Genomic DNA, 17,333 nt, shown 5'->3' on the forward strand with positions numbered 1-17,333 from the left:
GATAACTCAAAGAGCTCGAAGGCTGCTGGCAATGTGACCTTGTCACCAGGCTGCTCCTGTCCTTACTTACATACAGTATGTGGGCAGGCGCCTTGAGCGGCATGCTGCCCCCTTGTGCAGCAATGTCATTCAGGTTCAACATTAAAGTTTAAATCCCAGTGAATTATTTCAGGCTAGGAAGTTTATTGAAGGTTTATTGAATATAGAAGGACACCCAGGTTTCAGATAATTCACTGGAAAACTGTTCTGTTTTTATCTAAAATATTTATAACATTTATTGTTAATTAGAAACACTTTACTGTAAAATGTGGACCTTTATGAATGAATTTCCATAATACGAACATTGCACACAGCCACTTACTTGACTGCACGAGTATTAAAGAGTAGATGACCCTAAATGTTCCAGTTTGCAGCTTTTATCTTTTACAGAAAGAGCCACAAAAAAGATTAAAAAGTTTTGCTTTCACTGCTTTACTAAAGGATTTTAATGGAAAACTTATTTGACTTGTATTTTCCCAGTTCTATTGCAAGTCCAAAACAATAGTGACTTGAAGAAGAAGATCGGCTCAAATCTGATTTGCATTTTGTTCTGTCTCTCCTTTACACACGCTCACATTTACATGCAGTCTACAGATACAAACAAAGAACTCCACGTTAACATTATTCATGTGTGTTGTTCTACAGTTTTGGGTATTTTTTCCAGGCAGAGCTATAAAATAAGTGCAAGTGGAGAGTAAAAGCGGTCGGTCTTTCTGCTCCATCGTGTGATGGTTTTATATAGATTGAAGCTGTGGAAGAAAAAGCTCCCGAGGGAACAGCAGTATATAATTACAGTTCCTGCTGTCTCTGCTCTCATCAGTATTACTGTACGTCCTCTGCAGCCTGCAGCTGCTGAGACACAAAGAGAAAAGGTTTCTGTTTCAAGTCTTCTCCCTCTTGTCTCATTAATGGCCACTTGGACTCACCTCACTGTCAGGGCAGCGGTGATACTCCCTGACTTAACCTTCAAGAAACACTTCATATCACCGTGTTCTTTACAATGCCTTTCTTTCCTGTTTTCACACTACTTTATTTGCTTCTTCCTTCTTCTTTCAGAAAATTATCCTGTCATGTTTAAAGGGGGAAAAAAAGCATCTTCTGACCCTTTTAATTTTGCTATATGTCTCAAACTAATAGTCCTATGCACTGGATTTCAGCTCCTTATGGCCTATGTTTAAGCCCTTAACATATATTGCATAGTGTAAACTGTAAATCTTTCCATGCATTTTCTTCCACTTATATGACTCAGTGCTGCAAGAGGAACTGGAGCCTATACCAGCTGCCAGAGGGCGAATGGTAGCAACCAGAGTGTCAGACGACCACTTTTAAGTGTCTACCAGTGTAATTAATATCTATGAAAATAATTAAAAGCAGAATAGATTCCCATTCCAGCATACATAGACGTTCAGTCTGAAAGGATGAGTGACCTTCTCAAGTTTAAATGAAATAATTTTAGACATCCATCCATTCGCTTCCGCTTATCCTTTTCAGGGTCGCGGGGGGCGCTGGAGCCTATCCTAGCTGTCATAATTTTAGACAAGCTAAATAAATAAAGTAGCCACATATTTCACTTATCTTAACTGCACTACTGCATAATTCTGTATAAACAATCATTCTGTACAATACGATAATTATAATTCTACAACTGTTAACAACTGTTTATAACTTGCATATTTCTATAGCTTTATATTTATATCCTGTTCATAGCCTGTACATAGCTTGTATACCCACTACAGCCTGTACATACTTATAGTTATAGCATATTCATAACATACCTTCATACCGTGTACATTGTAACATACCCATAATAGACCCATTTTTGTACCCTCATACCTATAACAGACCCATTTCGGTAATATATCTATATTATTGCTAATATAAATTTTGTAATATATCTATATCATGGCTAAAGCACTTCTGGATGGATGCAAACTGCATTTCGTTGCCTTGTACTTGTGACATGTGCAATGACAATAAAGTTGAATTCTATTCTATTCTAAATAAAACCTAAAACGCATGCACTTTTTTTAAACCATCATAATGAGAAGAAACTATATAAAATGAGCTGCATGCTCAAGATGGATATATAAAAGTTTCCTCTAAGTCTCAACAGTATGAGAAAAATCAACAAGCTGAGCAGTGGAGTAAGCTGAAGGTAAGCATCATTAGCATGCAAACCTGCAGCGACTCTTATTGACACCACACTACTTCTCTAATAATGTCTGATTAATATTGGAGCACAGCTATTCACTGTAGGCACCGAAAGAGACGAATGCAAACAGACAGTGAAACGAAGAGAGAGGTAAGAGAAAGAGACAGCTGTAAGGACAATCCTGCACATCACCATGCAGCTGGATACAAACCCTCTACAGCTCAAAATGACAGGGAGCTTCACAGTTTTTATCCCTTTCTGCGCACAGGCAATCAGATTTTCTCTTCTCCCTCGACATCAGCTGCATCGGAAAGGCAGTACGTTTAATAGGCCAATTATAGCCACAGTGACAATGCCGATAAATCAGCTCTTGTTGTTTTCTCTTGCCTTTTAAAGGGTTCGCTCATAAAAAATGCAAGGGATGCAGAGGAACCTCTACATGCTGAACATCTCCCTAGTCTAAAATTCAAACTATGATGGGTTCGCTTTGGTCAGAGCTTCAGCCCCGAGGTGAGCAAACGTTTCAGAGCATTTCTCCTTAGATTGTTCGTTTTAGTTCAAAACATCTTATTTTTTTATATCAGCAAAACTCCAGCTTAAACTGGATGTTACTGTTGAATTGCTCAAAAAAACAAGAAAGGAATGTTTTATATAGGTAATTTAAATTAAGACGAGTGTCTAACGGAAAACCGAAGATACCGAAAAGGTTAAAAATGGAAATGTGCAACGTTTGACAATGTTAGTCCAAAGAAAACCAGCATGTTTGATAGGCCACCTCTATTTTCAAGAGCTCTAAATCTGGATTGGTTGAGCTTTTGAGCTCATTTTAATCCAGTCCTCATCAACTCCAGTTTTCACCTCCAAATGAAGGTGGTGTTATAATAACCCAGGAGCCATTATTAATTCTCCGATTGCCCATATGAGCAAACTATCAAGGTGAAAGTAATCAAAACTGTAGTTATCGACATCTTAGTGAAATCTTTTCTGAAAATTCACCAAATAGTTTAATTGGGAACTCGGGGCTGTGCTGTTCCGTTCTGCCTCAATGACAGTGATCTTTAAGCTTTTGTGATAAAATCCTCATATAAAGCAGCCCTAGAGGGAAACAGTTAAACAGCTTTTCACAGAAAATGACTACAGTCCCAGAATTCGCCCTGCCACAGCGGAATTAAAAAGTCATTATTAGAATAGCCGGGTCTTTTAGAAGCAATAATATAAAAACAGCTTTTTCCTGCTACACTCTGGCCTTCATCTGGTCATTCAGTCTTTTGCAGAAACACGCAGTCCTTTAATTTTGACTGCAGAGCAAACATGCCAGGCATTTATTGCAATACCTCTTGTTTGGCAAGGTGAGCGCCTTGTTGAATTTAAGTGCTTGCAACTGTGAGATCTGGCCCCTGAGTTAATATTGCACTGAAGCTCTCAGAGTTCACCACTTTCATCTAGTAAGAGTACATATATTTAATGTCTCACTGGAATTTGAAGGCCCATATTAATGCATTCTTCACAGGAGGCATTTGACATGATGGAAAAGATGGTGGATGTCAAACCTCTGTGCCCAAAGAGCCAATAGAGACCAAAAACTGAGCCTGTTGTGTTGTTGCACTGGCACATTTTTACCAGAGCCGTTTTCACTGTTTTGGCAGAAATACCAACTTGTTGTTATAGTAAAGATGGAGATAAGCTTATAAAATGGTTTTCTGGGCTTTCTCTGTACATAACTTATATGACGTTTGCTCGGTAGTCAGCTTCTGCCTGAAGCTGTTACCAAGATGGCTGGAGAGTACTGACACTTGTTTTCTAGAAGAACTTTGGTGTAAATCGTGAGAGTAAACCAACTGGGATCAAATTTGAAAAGTGGAATCAGCTGCTATGGCATGCAATAAGATGTGCTTTGAAAGAGATTTATGCTTTATGCTATGCTTTCCTTCACTCATGAAATAGTCTAAACTACAGTATTCATGAATACATGCACAGTAGTTCTTGTCATAAGCATATTATGTTAGCCATATTTGCAGTATAGCTTGTTGCCTTAATATTTGCTAATGAGTACTAAGAACCACGAGCAGATGAGGTTCTTGTCAGCAGTATTTGTAGCTGTTCCACATTTTTACCCCAGTGTTGGTGAGTTATAAAAAGAGAGGATTGCCAAAGTTATTGCAACTGCAGATTTTGAGACTTTTCGCCTGATAGGTGAAACAGGGAAACAGCAAAGTTACAAGGATTCAGTAAAAGTCATGCCTCAGTGCTGCAGTCAACAAGCATCAAAAGTAACCTTTACTTTAAAGGCAAACAATCTCTGTATCTCGATTGTGTCACACCTTTCACCGTTGCTCTACCGCTTGAAGAGTAGCTGCAGGCAAATCCACGTGATTCAAACTTTGAGGAAAAGCAGCAATCTGCTGGTGACCAAAGGAAATGCTTTGAACATTCTGCATTTACTGTTTGCTTTTCTTATTAGAAAACCACTCACAAACCAGTCAGGGAATACATGTTTTTCCACTTACGTCTGGTGGTTGTGTCAGGTACAATATGGCAGACAACTCTCGAGCAATATGTGACGTCACATGAGAAGACCATGATGTAAAACGTTTGTGATTTATAGAAAGCTCTAGTTTATTTACTATAAGCAATATATGCACTATGTAGTTTTTGGTGGCTTACAGTTTTTCATATTTTTGTGAATGATAGGAGGGTGTACAATAACACGGAAAGAAACAGCCAAGGTCGAAATGAAACATATATCCAATAAAGTGAACTGCGTACCTGGAGGAGGTGAAGGAGTGTTATCGGGCGATGTAGCTGAGGAAGCGAGAAGGCATCCTGGAGAGAAGGTAATGTCATCCAGGCAGATGTCAACCTTTGGATTTCGGCCTACCTTGCCCTCGAACATGACCTGGAAGTCCCTGGAGCTGCTCAGCGGGATCTCCTTCATCTGCCAGTAGTTGCCCTGATCTCCCGTCAGGGTCAGGAGGAGATGGAGATGGCCTTCACTTTTGCTGAACACACTGAGAGTCCCAATGCCATCTCCAGACATGTGGAAGTAGAAACGCATCTGAGAAAAGGAGGAAAATGAAAAAGGTGTTAATTTAAATAGCACAAAAAATATCAATAGTTTAGTAACAGTAATGTCTAACCCTGAAGACTTTAAATTTTTTGTTGGGAAATGGGGAAAAATGTTGGTACGGACTAATATCCGTACTGTAATAAAGATGTCAAATAATTCAATCGCTACTATATCTACACTGGTACTCTTTCTAAATAATAGGCTTGGATCTTTCAAAGGTCGCTTGCTTGACACACTGATACCACTTTGTTCTCTTCTTTTTTTTTCTTATATTGGTCTACTGTGGAAAGAAACAAAAAGTAGAGGCATGCTAAGGTGATTAAGTTTTAATCCACTCGGTCTGTCACTGGATCGATGTGCTTTTCCCTTCAGTTGTAGCCTTTATTAAGGCACAGAGATAAATTGTGTTTTTCCATCACACATCAGTGAGTTAGCAGTATATTTTATGGGCTTTCTCTCCAAATGGAGGCTTGTTCAGGAGCTGTGGCAGCACACCTCCCTCTCTCGTTCGCCAGAGAGAGCATTTCCCCCATAGCACAGCCCTCCCTTCAGTTTAATTGGAGCCTTTTTGCTAACCGTGTGATTGATTGACAGGTCAGGAGCAGGATAAGACAGACACGACACACAGAGCAAACCAGGCAGTCAATCAAGAAATCATTTCCCAGTAGAGCATGGGGCTGACAGCTGGGAGGACACACACATACTACCAACCAAGCATACACACTCAGTTGCTAATTGCCTGTTTAGTTGCATCATGTTTTCAGTTCTAATTGTAAGAACAAGAAGGTCAATATTTAAAAGTCATTTCTTAAGACTAAAACTTGCAAGCTGACAGGAATTTCTTAATTTTAAGAAATACGTTCATGTCCTTCCTAATAAACGTTTTCCACTCATCTCTGAAATACATAAGAAACTAAAGTCAGCAGCTGGTTGGGTTTACATGAAAAGTACATCTCATCTTTACACTTGTTTGAGGACTAAATGACAAGAAAGACTATTTTCATCTCCATCGCCTCTTTATGCTAAGCTAAGTTAAGTTAGCTTAGCTACAGCTAGCTCTTAGCAGCAACTGAGCGTATTTTCCAAAAAGTTGAACTTGAATCTTGATAGTGTGAATATACCAAAACCACTGAATTTAGCTCTTCTTATATATATTAAATATATATATTTTACATTAGTTACTACTGAAAGTCAAACATACATATATTATATTATACACTGCTGTGCAAAAGTTCTCAAGACACCCTTTATTTCTTTATATTTTACTAAGAAAACTGAAGGTAGAAGTAGAGGTTTATTGAAATGTTCACTTCAACACTACAGCCACAAATCAAGATAAAGCCTCCACTGTGTTTTAGAAATCACTGTAAGCACTGTAAGCACATTGGTGGCAATTACAACTAGAAATTTCAAATCTGGATTCATAACTTCATAAGACCTGTTTTCACTGATTTTCAGTGCAGTTCTTGTGTAATCTGGCATACCTCAGCCTTTTCTTCCTGTTTCCCTTCCACTGACACCTACAAAAGCTTGGCACGGCTTGGGTCCTCTGTCAGATCTTTGTTGGATATTTTCCCCCTATTACTTAAAGATATTACTTAAAAATACTATTAATCTGCTGTAGATAGGTTTTCAGGCCAGTTAATTGTTCATTTGTCCTCTATCTGTCCAGTTTCCTCATACTGCATACCATGCAAAAAGATGGCACATTTTCAGTTATTATATCTTTGGGAATCATCTTGTTGGTGCAACTATACAATTTTATTAGTGTCAAACTGTGTTATCTTTGGCATTTTTCAAAGATTCAACAATAGAAATGGGAATAAATTATGCATTAGTGCATAAAGTTGAAAAACAGCCAATGTCCAAAGAACAACTTCCAAGGATCTTCAGGAAGTTTGGAAAATTATTGCTTGAAATCATTTAAAGTATAAGAAAGTTTTGCTGATTGGAAGCAAAATATGTAGAAATCAGTTGTAGTTCAAAGGTTTTGCACACACACAAGTCCCAGACAATTATCTGAATAACATCAATCATGTTGTTATAAAGCAATGTTTCTTAAGAGATCTAATTAGGAATCCACTGACTCACAAAACCCAAAGATGGGAGGATTCAACAGGGCATGATGATTATTAATATATTGTTAAATAATGTATATTTTACAATATTAATTAAAAATACAGTATTTTATTATATAGATCAAATAATCCATCCATCCATCCTAGGGTTAAATGGAATTTGTGTTAGTGGTCTTGGTACCAGGACACACCTGTCTACCAACCAGCCTACCAGCTCAAATCATGCCACATCAAAACCAATAGAAACGGCCAAATTTTGATGACCTCAGAATTTAAAAATTTAATCCGTGGTAAAGTTTTTTTTAGCGTCTTCATTTAGCTGTATTTTTAATAATTCTCGTACATTCTGTCCTTTGACCTTGACCTGACCTTGCACTGTGAGCTCCTGCGGCTCAGTAGGGGTCCTATTATACGAGCGGTGCTGCCATCTTCCTGAGGAAATGAACTTTCCAAGTAGAGGTAGTGTCCCGAGGAGTTTCCCAGGGTGTGGTCAGTTGATGGCCTAGTTCCAATGGTTGGACTGCTGCTGATCCTCCAATCAAAGTCATCCTCTTGGCACTGGCGCCAGGAACAGAGGTCAAACTCAAAACTGCAGCGTTCAATAAAACCCTCTGAAAGATGGCAATAAAAGAAGAACTCAATCACGGCTGTTCATTTATCAGAAAATTAATCTTCCACTTAAAGTCATCAGCCAAACATTAGAAGAGGCCTCACGGCAGATGTAGGGGTTCTCGTCTGAGCTGTCCCCGCAGTGGTTGATGAAGTCACACAGGTTGTCCTGAGGGATGCAGTGGCCATTTGCACAGGTGTACTGCTCAGGTGTGCAAGGCTGGTCTGAAGGAAGAGGAGGGGAGCAATCCACGAAGCCGACGTCATCTATTACCAAGTCACCCATGTAGCTGATCCCTCGTTTAGCAGAGAATACCACCTGAAAAAGAACAACAGACCCGGGATCAACTCTGAGTCCTCACTATTTTTGGAGAGGTCGATGCTTAATGTTATCAGGCAAGCCGCGGAAACAGAAGAGCCGATAGCCCCTGTCCTAATGAGTCTTGTTATTCCGCGTCTAGTGGCAGTCAGCTGATGAAGTGCTCGGAGGGGAAAGGAAAAGGGCACTTGTAGTCTCAAAAAGGGCTCTGAAGGTTTGGTGTGTAAAGCCTTTCAGCTGCTGATTGTACCATCAGCTCTGATCTGACTCTCTGTTCTGACAAAGGTTAATGTGCATCAGTGGGATGACTTCTCCGGTGCAATCAAGCCACCGGGGCAGGCACTGTACTTTTATCTGGGTGTGGCAGTTTTGCCCCTCAGATGAAGACATTGATTATCTCTTGTTTTGAAAGGACAGGTACTTCTCTAAAGATTGCCTTAGGTCAAGTGGCTGTGAAGAATTAAATGGAATTTAAATCATTGACATTTTTTAGTAAAACTCTGTTTTCACTTTGACATGATTTTGAATTAATTTTTATCAGAAAAAAAGCCAAATTATATTGTCCAGAATTTTACTTATTAAAAACAATAAAAGGGTGAAACCACAGCAAATCATCTGCCTTCATCTCACTCTAGCCTCCTCTTCTGTGGCACCAACTCTTTTCATATCCTTCCTTACTACATCCATGAATCTTTTCTGTGGTCTACCTCTTTCCTCCTGCTTGGCAGCTCCATCGTCTATATCCTTTGTCCAGTACATCCACTACTCTACTGCACATGTCCAAACATCTCTGCCCTGCCTCTCTAACTTTGTCTCCAAACCACTAAACCCGAGCTGCCCTTTTGATGCTGCTGATGAAAATCTGAGCATCTTCAACTCCACCTCCAGCTCAGATTCGTTGGTTTTGTCAGTATCACTCTCTCCAATCCACACATCATAGCAGGTGTAAATACTATCTTGTAAACCTTCCCTTTCACTTTTGCTGCTGTTGTTCTGTCATTTTATACTTTTACTGTACATCATTATAAAAATACCACTGTATGAAATGTCTAAATTGTTTAAAAATGACTATTTTATATTATTTTTATATAAAAGTTGATATGAACCATTTCATTGCATTAAACTGATTTAGATATCTCACTAGTTTTCTTAGAGAAAAATTATGTAACAGACCTGGACATTACTCAATAACCCCAAAAACACTTCTCCTCGTCTCCATTTGTTGCCTTGGTTACCAGTCTCAGTCCAAACCTCATGAGTGATGTTTGTTTGCTTCAGCAGCACCTGCAGACATCAAAAAAGCAACATATTTCCGTGACTCAATTCTGATGAGACCCCATACACAGAAATGATCTGTCTGCTCTCTTTACCTTCAGTGTTCCCACGGTGAAGCCCCTCATGTGGTACCAGAAGACCAGGGTGCACTGCGGTCCAGTGGAGGAGATGACAGGAGTCTGGAGGTCAGTGGTCTGACCGTATCCACCGTTTGAACTGTCTGCATACATATACCACCCCTTGGAGCTGTTGCTATCAGAGGAATATCAGGAATACAGAATAAGATCTCAAATTCAGCTGCGGATCTGAGACGGAAATGAGGATTTAAATCAGCTTTAGTAATGTCTTTAGCCTGAGTGCCTTGGATATACTGAGAAAGGGCTCTGCATTGGAACTGACAGCTGTATTTTTACTTAGTGTAGTATAGTGCAAAAATATACACTTTTTTTCAGTAAAATATTTGTCTTAAAGGAAACAACCCATTTGTGATTTCTTGGCATTTCTCTTGGGAAATATTCGTTTATGATTTTTACCCTTCAGGCCTAAACGGCTGATGGGATATTGTTATTGCCCTGCCAGGCAGGCGGGAAAGGTGAACACCCTTACAAATACGAATGCAAGAAAGAGGCGATGTAGGACTTTCAAATTGATACCGTTGGGGTTTCTACTAAAAATCTCAAGGACGGGAATCTGGTGAATGCGATAACTCGAGAAGGAAGTCATGTAGGATTTTTCAATTGATACCATAGCTGCATCTACCAGGAGGCTGAGGAGAACCACTGGCAGCTGTCTGTATATTTTGTAGATTGTTACATTTTCCCAGAGGGAATAAATTGCTGAAGAAGTAAGAAAGTTCAAAAACACTCAGCTGGGAGAAAATCTAGCAATTAATTAATTTAATTGGTAGAAGTAAAGATGGGCAGAGGCTCTCCAATCTGTGAAAGAGTGCGTAAGAAGATGACTTCAAAAACAATGTTCCAAAACGTCAAATTGCAGAGCCTTTGCAACTGTCATCGTCTACAGTGCATAATATCATCAAAAGATTCAGAGAAACTGGAAATGTCTCTGTGTGTAAGGACAAGGCTGAAGACCTTTATTGGATGGTGCTCCGTCCCTCAGACAAGACTGCAACACTCATCAGCATGATTGTGTCACTGACATTACTAAATGGGCCCAGAAACCACTGACAGTTAAGATGCGAACTAAAGCTGCAAAAAGAAAGCCATATTTGAACATGCTTCAGAAGCGCCGTCGTGTCCTGTGGGACAAGACTCATTTGAAATGGACTGTCTCACAGTGGGAAAGTATTCTATATCCAGATTAGACAATCTTGTTGGTAATCCCAGATGCTGCGGAGAAGGAAGCCCTTCCAACATGCTATCAGCGTTCAGTTCAAAAGCCAGCATCTCTGATGGTATGGAGGTGCCTAAGTGCACATGCACGTTTTGGAAGGAAGTATCAATGCTGAAAGGTATTATAAAGGTTTCAAAATGAACAATAATACTGAAAAAATTACAAAAACTCTTAGGTAGGTGCTTACAGGGTGTGGTCATTAGTAGGACGGTGGTACTCCTCTCCAAAATGATTGCTCTCCCCTTGGTCACATGACCAGCGAAATGAGTGATTTAGTATGAAAGAGGGTTTGACGATCTTCCACCCACAAGTGTCACCTCCTTCAAAATCACAGCTTTCCTTCACTGGAAAAGAGGGGACATAAAAATAAAAAATGTCTCAAAAACATTTAAGAAGACTGATAATGCAATAGTTAAAGCCTTTTAAATGTTTTACCACAACTTATTTCGTCTGATCCATCAGAGCAATCATATCTAAAGTCGCACACTTTACTGAAGGGAATGCACTCCCCATATGTCCCACAAGGAAACTCTCCATAATGGCACATATTGGGTTGAACTGTGGGGGCTGGAGTCGTCACTGCTGGAGTTGTATTATTCAGTGTGGGGAGCTCTCCTAGAGCAAGAGACAGTAGAAAATAACTAACACTGGAAACAGAATTTCACTGTACAGTTTTGTGTTGTAATCATTTACCTTCATAAGGCTCACAGTTGAGGAAGGAAAGGTCATCAATAGCAATGTCTCCAGTAAAATCATCTCCAACTGTACCTTGAATCAAAATCTGGGAAATAAACACACGGCATATTCAGTCGAGGAGTTAGCGTATAAAGTCCGTCCAAAACTTTTAACAGGAACAGCTGTAGCTGCTGGTGTATTAATTTAGGAACCAATTAAAAGTGAACTCAGGATTTTGGTATTAAGTACATCTGCTGGGACACTTTTGGTTATTTCAAAAATGTTCATATAACCTTTTGGTTCACTCACAACAGTCTCTGTTACCTTGCTAATATCTACTGAAGTAAGCCCAATTAGATAGCTATACGAAGGTCTAAGTAAAAATTCTCTGTTAGAGAGAAGTACGGTGGCCCTGAGAGGCCAAACGGACTGCAACTTAAGAACACCAGCAATAAGAAAAACGCTGCAAAAGCACACAGAACACAACGGAAATAGGAAAAATGACAACGGAAATAGGAAAAACAAAAACCGAAATAGGAAAAAAACACAAGGGAAGTGTCTCTGGCGAGACAATAACCCGACAACCAGTTGCAGGAACCAAAATATGCTAAGAATTGCGCTGGGAGACACTTAAAAGAAGGGTAGGATCTATCGGACCTGTGAGGAACGAAAAGATGAGAGGTAAGTGTGTTAGCCAGGGGCGTAATGTCCAGGGGGGTTATGACCCCCCCAATAATCAGACCAAACCAATATAACCCCCCCAATAAAATTATGAATTATCTTGCATAAATAGGCTGTTGATTTTCTTTACTAATTTCAGGTATTACCAACCAAATAGTTGCATGTTTAATCATCTGGGAATTTATCCAGATTTATTTATTTATTTAGAGATCTTGACCCCCCCAATGTTCAGCACAAAGTTACGCCGATGGTGTTAGCCTTACTATTAGCCTAAAAATTCATCATCAGTATTATATGAATCATGATAAAACACACCTACCATGTTTTGTGTTCCTGCAACTGGTCTGTCGGGTTATTGTCTCCCCAGAAACACTTCCCTTGTGTTTTTTCCTATTTCGGTTTTCGTTTTTCCTATTTCTGTTTTGAATTTTTCCTATTTCCGTTGTCGTTTTTCCTATTTCCATTGTGTTTTGTGTGCTTTTGCAGCATTTTTCTTATTGCTGGTGTTTTCTTAAGTTGCAGTTCGTTTGGCCTTTCAGGGCCACCGCAGAAAAGATTGCACACAGACAGATTACACACAAGTTTTACGGAGGAAACACTGAAAAAACCTTTTTTTTTTAATGTTTAATCATATCACCTTCAGTCTGAGCAACATGCTAAAATTTGCTAACATTAGCTTTGTGTGTTTGTTCTGTAAGGCCTCAGGCACAGAGGCCTAGGGACTAGTTGACAAGGTGAAACTGGTCACAAATAGGTACATGGTGGTGCACCAGAAACCACCTCGCGATTGATCCTCTGCCTAATCACACAAGCTTATCATGTGACTTAGGGTTAGTCACATGAGTGGGGCAAGGTCTCACAAGGGCTCACCTGAAACCTTGGCTGATCGTTACCCACAACTGTTCTCCCACCTTGACTCGTGTGATTAGGCAGAGGATCAATAGTTGGTCCACGACCCTGTTAGGGACACTCCCAATATGGCTTAAAAATCTGGGATTCTCTACCAATTGCTTTTAGAACTGAAGAAGCTTCTTGGATCACAGGTTGAAACGTCTTCAAGAAACTTAAAGAAGTCTGGAGGCTTTTCTTTCTAAGCTCTTGATTAGTGCCTTACTGTTGCTTAACAGTAAGGCACTAATTCTCAAGTTTTTGAGTGGCAGCAGCAATCTGCTAGCAACCAAAGCAAGTTTAGATGGAGGTTTTTGTTGCAATGCGTAGCACCTTGGTACCTACAACGGACAACTTGATTCGATATATTAGTGGCTCAATAATGCAAATTAACAATTATCAATACTTGGCAAAAGCCTCCTTTATCTAAAACTGCCGAAATGCCAATAAATTAGACGCATATTTCTTCATTTAATTATTGACTTGAATTTTTCTTATAGAAAGCATTCAGTTATCCAGGTTATATGTGTTTCCCCTTTTTTAAACAATTTTCTCAGAGATGTTGTTTCAGCAGTCACTTGCATGCTTGTGACTGCAAAAAAAGGGAAGTATCATTTAGAAATACTCGAATACAAAGATTCTCATCAGGTTTTAAAAAGAAAACAGCTTGAACGTGAAAAGTACAGAAATGTTTTTACAGATAATTTTGCCTCTATAAGATCCTACATACGTGCAGAATAAGGCACCTTAATAGTTTAAGTTTTCATATTATCACATTTGGATGATTTAAGCAGGAAATGCACTAATGTATGTCTTTTTGTTCTTACATTGACCACATTAAGTCTTAATGAAAATGTAAAAGGATGAATTTGACACAACTGACTATTCAGATGCCCGGTTTTTAGAGTTTGTCATTTCATGGCACTTTGCCTGCACTGGGAGCAAATGGATCACTCTGAATTTGAATTTAATTCATCAGTGTCTGTTTTTCTCCCACTTTTACCCTTTCTGCAGTCAATTGACTTGACACACAGAGTTGCTGTTTTCATTGCCATAGCAGAGCAAAAGTCTTTAACTGCCTGTCAAGTTATACTCACTCATGAGTAATGACAACAGAACATCCATCTTGAGGGATCGATGTTAAGCAGTGAAGCTTTTAAATGGATCTTCATCACGCAATGGTGGAGTGCACTCCATGCAGACGCTTTGCTTCACTAATGTCTCGGCGTTGTCTGCAAAGGGAACTGTTTTTACCTAGAGCTTATGTGTGCATATCTACTTTGATTACACAAGGGAGCCAAAAGCAAATGACTCACAGTGGGATGCCAAGACTGTAACATCACAGGGTTTACCTAAGAGTTATATCTTAACCACTGTGTAAGCAGAACTTTGAGATATTTTCTTCTTATTTCCGTATTTTCATTTTGCCATGTATTGAGTGTACTGTCTGAAAGTCGGTTTTTTAAAACGACAGTCACAGATTAAATTGAACACATCACATGTTTTACCAATTACACTCTTAAAATGATGCTTAAAGGTTAAAACATCCAAGAAAAATCCCACAAACGTGAAATAAACGTGTAAATACCTCACTGAAAATGCCACACTGCTTTATAATAATGTCTATGTGAATGCTACCATTAGCTAACCTGGAAAGGCTGAGCACTGCTGAGGTAAAGAGTCTCCCTGTGCCAGAAGTCTCCTTGATTTCCATATTTCACCCACAGCATCTGGCCACGGCCTGTAGCAGTGGTCCTCAAGTACACCGCCAGGTAGAACACATATTTTCCAAACATGTGGTAATAGAAGCGGAAAGCACAGTGGTTGTACGACTTGCCATCGTGGTGGGTGGGTTTGAAGACTGGACCGAGCAACACCGCCGTGTCTTTGAACTCCTGAGGGGCAGACGCCTCAATGTAGAGGTAGTGGCCATAGACGGTGCCCAATGTGTGGTCCTTCAAAGGGCCTGTGTTAAAGGATGGAGTCGGGCCTTGGTAGATGGTCCAGTCAAAAACATCTTCTCCAGTCTGTTCCTGTTTCCAGTTACACAGCCCATGTTCAAAGTCACACTGCAGCTCTGGAGCTGTGACACATGACAGAGAGAAATTCACTACAGACAAAACTACAACAATATAAAGCAATAAAAAGCAATCAACATCTTGTCTTTGTCCATTTAATTGTATTTATCTACCATTAAGAAAACTTGAATTTTCCAGACTGACATTGATAAACATTGATAAACACACAAAAAAGTGCCAAAATCAGTGCAGCAGAGTCTACTGGCCACACATGAAAATAATAAATATTTTCATATACAGTCTACAAGCAGAACTTGAGAATGCATGACTACGTTTTACCCATAATTTAACTTCGCCACAGATAGTGCCATTTCAGATCTACTGCTTTAACACAGCAGCAGCAGCTAATGTAGCGTTAAGCAGAAGTAAGGAGCTTCAAAATGCTTTATGCAACTTTTAAAAACTTTTTTCATATCTGCAGTAACGCTACCCAGGACCTGCAAACAGATTTTAATGTGTGAAATTAGAGATGAGCAGCTTTATGTAAAATATCTGAACAATTCCTCCACCAAAGAATATAGTCCTCTTGGGAGGAGAAACAGATATTTTTATGAGCTGAATGCCTCAGATTAAACTTGTTTATTATTTCTGCATTTATAAACCAAGACTGTTGCAAGTCTGTTGCAAGTGAAATTAAATGAAGTAGCTTCATCTCAACAAGCTAAGACAGGGGAATGCCCTGTAGACACTGATGCAACACTATGACGAGTACTTTTACTTTTGATCCAGAACAAACATCAAAGACACTCACAACATCCTGCCTCATCTGATCCATCCCCACAGTCGTCCACAAGGTCACAGAGCTGCAGATGCTCCACACATGCCTTGGTGTGCACGCAGTGGAAATGTGTGTGGGGTGGGCACTCATCCACCGCCGGAGGCAGAGAGCAGTTCTTGAAAGCGATATCGTCTAGAGCGGCGACTCCATCGAACACGCCGAGGCTGATTTTAGCCAGGGAGATCTGGAAAGGCTGGGTGATGCGTCCCAGCTGTACGGTGACCTGGTTCCAGTGGGGTCCTTGGTCGTACAATGTTCTCCATATGACAGTGTGGTTTTCAACTCCTTCGATTCGAAGTGACATGTCAGCAGCTCCCACAGATATGCCTGAATTATAATGCCTGAGGGGAATAAGACAGTGATGGAAGACAAAATGTTAATTTTGAATGGATGCATTCCCCCGTGCTATACCTGAAACCTTTGCCTTCATCCACATACTGTAGTGAAAATACTCAATGGACATAATACCTGAGGACACTGAAGGAAAAAAATGACCATTTATAAAGCTCCTGCTTTCTGCCTGGAGAACTTCTCCAATCACCCAGGGGAAAACTATAATCTGTTATTAGACATAAACCTTCAGGGGCCATAAAACTGTCAGAACAGGACAGATTCAGATACTTCTTATTGTGTGTGATTGTGAAAGATGAGATATGCTTAGAGTGCAAAACTGAGACAGGTAAAATGATGAGTGGAGGTAAGAACGAGATCAAACAAGTAGTAGAAAGCAGAGAGACAGCAAGTGGAAAAGCGTGTTTTCATAGCAATGAATCTTGTCAAACTACTTTGTGGGCTTGACAAAGAAATGAAGACTGGTTGTGATGTGCTGGCTTTAAAGTAGTGTGACTCTAACCAGAAGGTCATGGTGCAGGCAGCAGCCGATTGCTGGAACCGCGGTCCTCGGAGAGCAGCGTTTGGAAACAGACTGCTGCTGTTCTTGAATATAAACATGAAGTGACCTGCAATGAGAAATGACAATTACTATTCAGCATCTACTTTTTTTAAAGTTCTGTAAACAACTTGCTTCACCAGACAGTCAGTGAGTCACTGACCAGAAACTCTTATGGAAGTTCTTTTAGTTAAACATCTTCCCACGTTGTTGTTGTTGTTGTTTTTGCTCCCTTACGGGTCTATTTTATCTGTGTTTCCTTTGGGATGTCTGTGAAATACAATGTCTAGTGTAAAAGAGATTATATATCTTCTTCTTTTAAATTTCAGCACAGAGCAAGATGTTGTGGATCACACAGGTTGGCTTGCTGGCCAACAGCCAGGAGCCAAATATAGAAACGGTCAGTGCAGCAGCGTTCACACAAATCATAAAATCATGCCGTTCTGCAAACA

The 17,333-nt window shown here is 39.8% G+C and overlaps 1 protein-coding gene across 1 annotated transcript in view; it reads right to left on the reverse strand.

Annotated features, from left to right (window-relative positions):
* The window catches only part of malrd1 (MAM and LDL receptor class A domain containing 1), a 66,338-nt gene that overhangs the window by 31,710 nt on the left and 17,295 nt on the right, over positions 1-17,333 (reverse strand). The window contains exons 8-18 of the mRNA XM_014330317.2: positions 16,846-16,951; positions 15,966-16,333; positions 14,786-15,219; positions 11,586-11,673; positions 11,328-11,507; positions 11,080-11,236; positions 9,635-9,791; positions 9,438-9,548; positions 8,051-8,264; positions 7,706-7,947; positions 4,958-5,246 (exon numbers count right to left, since the gene is read on the reverse strand). Of these exons, the coding sequence (XP_014185803.1) occupies positions 4,958-5,246; positions 7,706-7,947; positions 8,051-8,264; positions 9,438-9,548; positions 9,635-9,791; positions 11,080-11,236; positions 11,328-11,507; positions 11,586-11,673; positions 14,786-15,219; positions 15,966-16,333; positions 16,846-16,951 (2,346 nt within the window). The remainder of the gene's footprint in view (positions 1-4,957; positions 5,247-7,705; positions 7,948-8,050; positions 8,265-9,437; positions 9,549-9,634; positions 9,792-11,079; positions 11,237-11,327; positions 11,508-11,585; positions 11,674-14,785; positions 15,220-15,965; positions 16,334-16,845; positions 16,952-17,333) is intronic.

Source organism: Haplochromis burtoni, unplaced genomic scaffold (assembly GCF_018398535.1).
Source record: "Haplochromis burtoni strain Fernald_Lab_line unplaced genomic scaffold, NCSU_Asbu1 Contig_757, whole genome shotgun sequence".
NCBI classification, from domain to species: Eukaryota; Metazoa; Chordata; class Actinopteri; order Cichliformes; family Cichlidae; genus Haplochromis; species Haplochromis burtoni.